At 39.1% G+C, this 11,237-nt stretch overlaps 1 protein-coding gene across 2 annotated transcripts in view; it reads right to left on the bottom strand.

The window, feature by feature from the left end:
• Positions 1–33: 33 nt before the first annotated feature.
• LOC100746839 (RNA-binding protein fusilli) overlaps positions 34–11,237 on the bottom strand; it is a 27,803-nt gene continuing 16,599 nt past the window's right edge. The window contains exons 11-12 of one of the 2 annotated variants that reach the window (XM_012393938.3): positions 2,743–2,945; positions 34–2,639 (exon numbers count right to left, since the gene is read on the bottom strand). In XM_012393938.3, the coding sequence (XP_012249361.1) occupies positions 2,457–2,639; positions 2,743–2,945 (386 nt within the window). In that variant the 3' untranslated portion in view covers positions 34–2,456. Of the gene's footprint in view, positions 2,640–2,742; positions 2,946–8,549; positions 8,909–11,237 lie in introns of those variants that run through there. The other variant, XM_012393940.3, reaches the window with a different exon arrangement.

Genomic DNA, 11,237 nt, shown 5'->3' with positions numbered 1-11,237 from the left:
TTTGTTCATGGTGCTCGTTAATCCGGAGCACTGTTTTTTTTATCTCTTACAGTTTAACTTAATTCCTAAAACACTTATTCTTACGAGCCGGCGATATTAACTCGCAGCCCTAGTATTTTCGAATCATCTCGTCACTTTTCATTGCACTTTTCATCGCGACCAAACGAATCGCTAAACGAAATACAACACACCGCGTGTCACTAATAGCTCTGCTAATAGTTTTAGCGCGTACGTACGATCAGACAACTTCAGGTACCTTTGAATCGAGAGTTTCGATGGTGGCGATGTTAGTTAAAGGTCTCGATATTATTGATCGATCCATATATAACCTGTTCTCTCGTCTTCGATCTTGCGTTCTTTCAATTTTTATAACTCGCACGGATGCAAAAATATAAACTCGATTGAAAGAAAGATATTCATGTTATATATGTTGGTATTTCTTGTTTCTTTAAGTCAGAATGTACGGTGAAGTTTTTGGCAACTACAACTACACGTCGATTATCGATTATTATCGAAGCTCGTTTCAAACTTAGCTGTAGTGTAATATTTATGAAAAATATGTATATCTATATATTCGTATATAATGTATATATATTATATTATTCGTAAGATATTTGACGACTTTTTATGATGCTTAACTTTTAGCGATAAAACGACCCTGGCTTTTCGAACGTCACTCTTTATATCTAAAATTGCACCTTTATACACGAGCGCGGTTTGCAGGAACAAGAACAGAGAGGAACATTTGCAAAACTGCAGAGACATGTTCTCAACTCAATTTTTATCCAAAGAATGTATAATTCATCCCTCTCTCGTGCGTAATTATATAAGCCAATGACATTTGCACTATCGATTCTAATAAGATTTGAAAAAACTCGTCAAGGCTTACTTCTTTTTGTGCAGAAAATTATTCGAAAGATTCGCTATACGCTGCAACTAATTCTAAACTAATACACTGCAACGAGGAAGGGGTGAAAAAATGTTGAAACGTATCGCTTTACTGGGGAAAAATAGCGTTTAAAAATTATATAAACTAATTACGTGATTGAGCGATCGATAAAAATCTCAGGTATCAGCATTCTCGACCTGGTTTACCAATGTTAAATAACTTGTGTATGTTAAATAACATATGTATTATATAGCAGTCACTGTAGAAGAACCGTAATTATACGTATGTACTTTACTACAAACAGATACGATCGATTACAAGCGGAAACCGATGGTAAAAATTGGCTCGAGCTGGTGACGATATCTTAAAGGAAAACGTTCGCGAAATGTTTGCAGCATTCGTGGGGCGATCCGATGACAAAGTATCGTTAGATCGTCGTTATCGCGCGAATCGTAGTCTCCTACAGCGATTCAGGCAAACCGATGAGCCGGAAGCTAACATGAACCGACACTTTGGAGTCGAATAACTTACTCGATAATAATAAAACTTGACAACTTTACGGCGAACCAACGACGATAACGTATCTCGTTCGGATAAATTCGCGATATAGGGTATATATTATATATAAATTTCATATTTAAAAACTTTATATTAAATTAAGTAAAACTCTAAAAATAAAAGCGCTATATCACGCCGGTGATTTTACTTCTCCTTTTTCGTCTTTTTTCGCTATATTAACCAGAGTAGATTATCGTAGTTAACACGTTCGATCGTAATATTATACTATAGCCGGATACTCGGAATCACAATGTTGCGAGCCAATCTTCGTACGAATTGAATGCTAACGCGTCGTGCGTTCAATTCGTTGCTCAAATTCCGAATATCAGCCATACGGTTGCGGTCATTGATTCCCAGCGAGCCTACTTAAAATGATCGAAACGTGAATTATTCTGGAACGCCACGGTATATTAGTGACACGACCAGACGATGCTAGCTGATCGCGGTTCGTCGCTCCCGGGAACGTATGCATCTAGCGTCCTGATGCTTAATCACAGAGCGGCGAATGGAATAAAGCGAGAAAAAAGAAACAGACGTGAAGATGGGGTGACAGAACAGAAGCCCAGAGAGGGAACACGGGGGGATGAGGAGAATAGAAAATGTGCCGTGCGCGTCCTGTTCCAGAGGAACTGAAACAAACGACGAGAAAGAAACGACGTCACTGCGTTATGCTACGACGACTTGCATCTGTCTCTAGACTAGAAAGGAACGTGCCACCCTGCGACACGTTAGATTTACGGGGTGGAAGATGGGGGGGAGCTTCTTTCGAAGATAAGAAAAAGATGCGAATCCAGTCACGTTGGATACCTTTCGAGACTTCGTATCGCGAATTTCCTCGACGCTGTTTTAAGACAAGGATTCTTCTTGTCGTACGTACACGTGTACGACGATACGTTGCCTTCTTTTACAAGCAGCAAATAAACGTAACCGTTCAGTTACTAACGTGCGAGGCTAAAAGATTCACTCAATCCTGCTGAGAATCGCATGAATCTTGATCGGGCAATCATCATCACACCATGAATACTTCGATGAATGGATTGCATTCTGCTTGGGGAGGTGCTGGAACAGGTACGCGCTTTTCCAAATCCATTCGAGGGAGGAAAGCGTCGATACGCGTCGGTTCTGCTGTTGGTGTGGTCGCAGCAGGCACAGTTGCTCCTGGTGCTAATTGCAGACATTCCGCCGGAGTTAACTGGAAATGCAATTTTCGTAATTGTCGTAATTATATAAAACGAACGATTAACAACGATATATCGAAGAAGCTTTCTCTCTTCAAAATTGCTGAGAATACTTACCAAAGCTGCCTGTTGAGGAATCGCCGCGATCCCACCGACATTCGCTGGATTATAATAATTGGTTGGACTGACAGGCGGTGAAGGATAGGGCCAATAGAAAATTGGAGGCGGATAAGGTGCTGCAAACTGCGGTGGTCCACGCGGTAGCATTGCAGCAGCAGGTGGAAATATCGCGACTGGTGGTGGTGGCAACATCGTGCCTCCTATATCGAAAACAAAAGGAAGACAATCAACGTTGGATCAAGCTTATCCGGCAAATAACGTTATGTCGACTGCACCACCGTTCAAAAGTTGGATAACGCGTAAACAGGAAATCACATTTTTGAACGGTGCTATGAATGAGATTTACATTAACGATCTGAAAATTCCTCTGCTTGCGTGAAAGAGAAACTTTGAGATCGTAGAAAACGTAACTACGTAAGAAAAAAGAAAGTTAAAAGAACCCTCTTATGTAATTGCTTTGTTTCGGACTACTTCGTTCGGTTAATTAACAATACGAGCCTGAAATATTACGGCCGCAAGCACGTACAATACTTTGATCGCGACAACTTGCTTCGTGGATTAATCAGCGAATAACTTTTCCGATAAAAATTTTAAAAAATAAGAAAATTCGATGTAACACCCATAGATTCTATGTATATACAAACGTAAGAAGAGTGCCCAACTATTAACCACACCGCGATCTGTGGTCGATGACATCGTGCAGAATATACTGATTATTTGTTTCGCTAATTTTATGATTCCAAGCTTGTAGTCTTTCATATCTGCTTTTCTATTCACGCGTCCCCGCAACCTGCACGATTTCACGATTAACTTGACGATTTTCTACGGTCCGTGCGAAACTTTTCCTATGAGAAACATTATTTCTCATTTGATTCTCTTCCGCAGAATTTTTACTTCGTGTATTCGCTCGGATCGTACAAAAGCACATCATCCAAAGGAATAATGATTTGGACTTGGCCTACCTGGAAGCACAGAAGTTAGTATTTGTAGATCCCGCTACCAAACAGCAATCGACACTGCACCATTGTAACACGATATATACGTATGTTTTATATATATGTAGCACCAACTTGCGATTTCGCCCCTCTGCCAAATCACCAAAATTCACTCTCCCTTTCTCATTCTCTCTATCTCTCTCTCTCCCTCTCCCTCTCTCTCTCTCTCTCTCTTCCTTCCTCTCTCCCTCTCTTCCCCAATATAGTAGAAGCCTTTTTGCGTGCGACCCTCCTTTCAGATAACAAAATATCGTTCCAATTCAATTTTATTTAACGTTTCTCAACTTTTCTCGTCTCTCGAGCTTTCTTTAATATTCGATCGATCGAATCTGTATTTTTCTTTTTTTTCTCTTTTTTTTTTTTTAGATCTGTGTGGATTCGTATCGCATCGAGGCATTTGCAGAAAAATGAAAGAGACAAGATCGGGGAATCGAGGAATACAGAAGGAAAATATAAGGAACATAGAGCAAGGAAGTTGCTCGGTCTGAACGAAAGTCAAGGAAAATCGGAACGGATCACGTTTAAATTAGATAAAACAGAAGGAGAACGAACGAAATTTAAAAACTCAAAGAAAATATAAATACGCGTGTCTAACCAAAAGCGAGCAGGTCTTAAATTAGGCCACGATGTTAGATCTAATCACAGGCTTGCTCAACGCGATGTTAAAGGTCGACGTGGAAATACTTATCGCCCTTCGAAGGTCGTGACTCTCGCGTCCTTTGAAAATGGGAAACGGAAGACGGATCGACCCAGCGATCAGGGGAGATAAAACACGAAGAAAAAAGGCGAGAGGAAGTGGGAGCAACAGAGCAACAGAGGAAGAGAGGAACAACCTGTACGTGAACCAATGGAAATAAAGAAAAAGTAAAAGGAGAGAGGGGGAGAGAGATAGAGAGAGAGAGAGAGGAAAAATTACGACACAGAAATCTCCAACTTGATCTGTAGACACCAAAGATACCTGCGAGCCCAGTGAAAAAAAATGTATAGAACGTAACAGGATAATGGTGGTCGTAATTTTCACAGATTACCACAAGAAGATTTCAAAATACCATTTTATACCACAAATAATTCCTTCGTATCGACCTCTACGATCTAGGCGATACCGCTAAATCCTTGCATTGTAGGAAGGAAATTTCTTAACCGTAATTTATTAATGATAAAACAAGAAAAATAGTAACCGACTAGATTAAACACCAGTGTCTACGAAAATTACCACCACCAGGCGAGGTAATATAATCAGGGTAAGAGTCCACCAACCCGGCAAGCAAAAAGATATGTATGTCCACAAGGCACATTTATTAAACATGATCGATTTACCATCGATATAATCGTTGATATACAGAAAAAAAGTGTGTATACAAGGGTTAAAAAAAAAGATTGGTATAAAATCCTGTCTGTTTGTGTTTTATGTGTATGTTTTCTAACGTATACGTGTGCCTGTTGCATTTCGTGTGTATTTCTTGTTGGTTTCTATATGTGTCTATGCGTGTCCTATATCCCAGTATAAGATAAAACGCAATCGGGAAAAAACGTTTTTTCGTAATTCGGGTGGGGCTTGAGAAAAAAAAAAAGAGAAGAAGCGTCGTACAGTGATGAACTCGTCCCGTTTTTTGTTACATCGCGAACAACACGCGTGAAGCTGGTACCGCGTCGTAATTATTAATTAACTTTCGCCAGGACAATCACGATTAGCCGTGAAAATTCGTAAGGTATGATTAGAGTGGTCTATTTCTCGGTGATAACTCCGGAGACTCTCGTCCTTTTCGCGAGTCTTTCGATTTCCAATCTTTCAGAATCCGGTCGGTCACCTTCTACATCGAATTTAATTAAATTTCATCTCGTTCGAAATCGAACTTTGTACAGCAAGAACGTTGATTGATTAACTAGGATTCGTCGTAGAAGAAAAGGGAGAAAAAAGATTTAGAGTGGAACGAGAGTCTGATCCATGTTTCACCTGAATAGCCCGTAAGAAAGTCTAAATGAATAATTAACAATGAACGTGCCGCTTATTATACTGTTTTAGTCTCAGCCTCCGAATAATAGCGACGATAGTGACGTACTGACAATGATAATAACTATTCACGACGATTAGTCAAAAATGTAAACTTGCAAAAGGGTGGGGAGGACGACACACTGTCAGTCACCAAGTTAGCGGATCACAAAATGCCAGAGACAACACATTCAACGCATAATGAGAGAGAGAAAAAGATATTATTATGCCACGACCTTTGATGGTGACGAGCTTTGGAGTTAGTACTTGGAACGATAATAATAGTAAATTAATAATGATAATGATGATGATAATAATACTAATACTAATAATAATAATAATAATAATAATAATAATAATAATAATAATAATAATAATAATAATATTAATAATAATAATAATAATAATAATAATAGTAATAGTAATAGTAATGACAATAATAATGATAATGATAGTAATAATAATGAGGATGATGGTGATGATAATAATGATAATGATGATGATAATAATAATAGTAATAGTAGTAATAATAATAATAATATTAATAATAACAATAATCTAAAATAAAAAATGCTACGTTTTCTTTTCACGCTCGTTCTTTATCCCTTCTCCTTTCGTTCCCTCTCACGCTCTCCCACTAATCTTACTCTCCCCTTTGGTACCCCGCGGATAACGTGTATAATACGGCTCGTGTGAGTGCCCAGCGAAAGCCAATGGCAGGTAATACACAGTCGGACGACATTATGCAGTAATAGAATCGAGCGGTTCTCTGACACGTAGGAAATGGATTGCTCTTGCGTCGATACGTATATAACGAATGACGATCGATTAAAATCAAGTCGTTAACCGGATCATCCTCTAACCGGAAACTTCTAGAACTACGGACTTAAACGTTAAGAAAAACTAATTAATTTCAGTTCTTTCGAATATAGACATGGTACAATTTAATTCAAACAGAAATGAGACAACGCGCTAAACGCAACAAGGAACATGGAAATTACGATATCGAAGTAACGAGCTGACACGGGTCCTCCGGTTAACAGGCTGATGAAAGGATGAAACTTATTTTTATTTGATATGGTTGGAAGTGGCGTTGTCGCTGTTGGACTCGACCCTTCCAAGATTCTGTCTCTGATTGGCATAACTTTGAATAGCAATCCTCCTAGCCGCTTCTGGCCTGTTAACGCATAACATTGTCCATTCGATGCACGCATGTGTCCTTCTTACGAGAAGGCGCATCTCTCGTACACCGATACAGCCGCAGTTATCGACAGTCGTAACTATTCGGTATGTATATCTAGTAGAGGAATCTCTGCGAGTGTCGAGCGTGTCGAGAAATTCTTACGTACGTCTGTACGAATTCAATTCCTATTAGTGGCCAATGGTAGTTTCGAATTTTGCCCGGTTAACGAAACATCGTACCAATACCGTAAGGAAGCTTGGAAACTTCTCGACACACCCGACGGATACATTTCTTGATTATTCGCGTTTTAAAAACACACCAAGATGCGCCTCCACAGTAGCGACGCGAAATGGAGACTACGTAAATGTAAGAAGTCGAGCAAACGACTATGGATCTAAGGGACGTAAATCGTGAGGCTCTTTAGAATATGAGCAAATCTCTGGTCTTTTCGAAGATATTATCAATTAATACAGGTCGTAATTCTTGTTCCACGACAACGACTGCAATGCATTTACTATTTGAAATAATAAATACTCTGGAAAATTCTAACCGATGGAACTTATAAGCAATCTTCGCTTCTTTTTAGTACGAATTTGAATATCTCTGTATCGATCTATCATTAATCATTTTTACGATCAAATCGACCAATGAAATTTAGACACAGCCGACTCCCTTCTCCCCAAATCAAATATCATTCCCCTGATCTATACATTACCGCATCTGTATATCCTTAGATCCACAGAAACGACTGTGAGAGTAAAATCAAATTGGTCCGTTTCGCGTCACTCCGTTCAAATCTCTAAGATGTCTATTAATGCTATATAAAAGCAGACTCAGGAAGCCCGACATAAATAATATCGGCAGACTATATCCCGATTTTCGAGTTACATCGGTAAGATTGGAATGTAAAATGTGCACGACTCGAGTACCAAAGTACATGTCCGTCTCTTTGCAGTTTCAGCCACTATATCGATACTTGACGATGTTTTTATTCCACGGACAAACGATCTCTATTCGCTTACACACGTGCGAACCAGCTTGCAAAGTATTCATCGAATGTCGTACACACTTTGCACTGCAATTGTAACAACAAAACAAGACTAGGTGTATACCAAAGGTACTACTCAATTCTATGTAATACGCTACCGTATCCTGTCAAACAGAGGGAGGCGTTGTGCGAGAATTATAGGATTACGTGTAAATATACGTACGAGGTGGGGGGCAGGGTGGTGGGGAACTGTTACAAGACGTATTATCAGATAGTCTATGTGCGTTATGATATGGAAAGGAATGCGACAATTATGGAAAGGGTCGGAGAGGGAGGCAAAGTTTTGGAAGGGGAAGAGAAAAAACCGACTAATATATAATGAACGTAATTACGCATTAGGGGAAAAAAAAACAGAAAAAAGTAACTCGACCCGTTACGTAAGTCTGTCGTCTCGTCGTAAACGATAGGTAACGAAGAAGGATATTACAGGTACTTGTATGCACGTCCCTCCACAAAACCACGACATGCAAACCAGTCATTTCTATGCCCGTGGACTTTATACTTTGGAGCAATAACAACGATCATCGTGTGCGTCTCGTGCCGTTTCCATGGTTCGTAGAATCGTTAATTCACGCTCTACATTATCCGTATATGTATATATGAGTGCGTGTAAAAAAATAAACAAAAAAAAAAAAAAAAGAGAGAAGGAGAAAACGTATAGAGAAACGTGGCAAGAAAAAATCTGTGTAATCACTGGACAGCACTTCACGTTGCTCCGCGGTAACACCGAGATCGAGCATACAGAAAAACCATAATAAAGAGTAGTAGCGAAGGACGAAAGGCTACGGCGAGCTTCGCGATCACGTGGACTATTCTGGAAAAAAAAGCTGTTTCGTAATGGCAGTAAAAATATCGATCGTCGTTTATTTCTACGGAATACGAGCTTTCCACGTACGCTCGATGTCAGGCCCCTCGACACGCCTTTTCCTTCGATCGTTCCACCAATTCTACGGTATCACAAAAATATTAGAAGAGCATCGAGAAGAAGGTATACACCGCCGACACCAAGTTAAAAACATCACTAGCTACGACTCCTAGGTAATATATAATATAGCACGAAGATTTATATTTTCCTCTTCTTACTAATTTCTTTTATTTTATCTTATGTTTTTATTTATTTTTCTTTTCTTTTTTTTTTTTTTTTTTTTAAGTGAGAAACGTTCGTCTATTTTAATCAGGATTAAATTATCATGCAGAATAGTATTTGGACATTGGTTTAGTATTCCCTTTGGCCCCATTATCATTCTTATGACATAAGATGACGAGTTTTGTGCAACGTTTCGCTCGATCTATGTTTGGTTCTCGGATATAAATTTCGTATTTTATTTGGAAATCAGGCTATGAGAAGCAAACCGAAGGAAACGTTCAACCTTCAAAGGAGAACGAATAGAATTTCTACGATCAAGAGGGAATACTTACGATGCCAATAACACTACCGTTCTCTTCTAATATACGTTCTTTTCTTCTTCGTGCTTTATGTACCATTCACCAAACTCTCGTAATGTTTACACAACTAATCCAATCGACGAACGTATTTGCACCACCGCGAAACGTTCGCGTAAAAGCGCGACGTGACTGAGCATATTGCCTCGATTGGTTTTCCTGTTTCGAGCTCGAAGTGTCCTCTACGCGGCACAGAGAAAAGCAAGTTCTCTTAGGAATGTGGCGAGGGCTAGAAATGGATTTGTGAATCTCGTCGTGGGACTTTTCTTATCGGTCACGTCGAATCGACTGGCTCAGGAAGCTCGCGCGCATTGCAATTGCAATCGAAATAATATGGTTTTGATGTGAAACTGCAATGTAACTTCAGGCTCTTGCTTAGAAAGAAAATGAAAAGAATTTTTATCCTAGACATGGACGTGCGTAAAGTAGATGCCGCGTAAAGAAGAAGCTACTCTCCGTGAATTAGAGCTTAAAAACCGATAACATTGGATGGAATGTCCATTTACTTATATCCCTAATAAAAATATTTCTAGCAAAATATATAAATCATTCTTATATATATATTTATATATATGTATATGTCTGCGTTTATATTTCAATTTCTGTTAATATATATATATCTATATAAATCTATTATCTGTATATATTTACATGCGCGTATAAATTCCAAAATCTACGAAAGAAATGAAATTACGTCTTAAGGCGAACAGTTCATAATTCATGATTCACGTTTTAAGGCACTTTACTAAGCACATGTCATATACGACAAATTGAAAGAACAACTCCTATAAAGTACAAGAACACGTGTAACAAAGAGAAAGAGAAAGATACACAGTCACTTCCTGACGATATATTCTGGCCCATGTAACGCGATCATCGAAAAACTCATACGTTGTGTAAGGAAATGACATAAAGAAAAACACTCTAAGTACTGCTGCTCAATTAAGTATCAAAAAAAACCATCTCTGAAACGATCATATATATATATAGATATATACATGTATATGTATATAATAATTAAATATATATATATATATATTTAATATATATATATATATATCTTTAGTTACAGGAATATATATGTATATATCTTTAGTTCGAGGGCAAACGATCTCTAAAATAACACAATAATATGAAAAAAGGGTTTGCACAGAATATCATGCGGAATGTCGTCTGTAAATAGTTGCCTTGGACACAATAGCATCGTATCGTATATATTCGTAGAAGAACAAATCGTCCATCGTAGTAATCGTACGACACTCTTTCACGCAGTAACGATGCAACTGGAATAAACTTGCCCGTCACTCGCGCGGCAAATAAATGTCTCAAAATCACAACCTCTCGTTGCAACGACTACGAGAAACGTACGAAGGAACGAATAATTATTGGTCCATATTGGCCGATCGATTCTTGTCCAAACTCAACCTACAATGTAGAAAAGTACATACAAGAGAGATGCATTAAGAAGAAGACACATCGTTCGTCCGTTGTGTTCAGAACGATTATCATCGATACTAGCGGCTTAACCTATCAAATCTGAGGATAAAATTGAGCAGGATAAGGCAAGCCCGGTGCAGCGGCTGGAGCTTGCGCGTGAAATGCGGTCGCTGGTGTGTGCCACGTGGCACGTTTCGCGACTGTGTTTGATGTATCGGGTGGGAAAGCGGTTTCCCAAGTTCTCTTCAGTCCCATTATAGCGGCCGGATTAATGGGCGCAGCCTGAACGATAGGTGTCAGGAGACCATGCGGTGTCGGTGCACGTAAAATAGGAATTCGAGAGGGTACGTTAAAAAGTAAGAAGGGCGCCGGCGCGGGTTGTTGAGCGTGAAGCGC

This window comes from Bombus impatiens, unplaced genomic scaffold, assembly GCF_000188095.3.
Source record: "Bombus impatiens unplaced genomic scaffold, BIMP_2.2 scf_0064, whole genome shotgun sequence".
Taxonomy (NCBI): Eukaryota; Metazoa; Arthropoda; class Insecta; order Hymenoptera; family Apidae; genus Bombus; species Bombus impatiens.
This window is presented reverse-complemented; position numbering and strand designations above follow the sequence as displayed.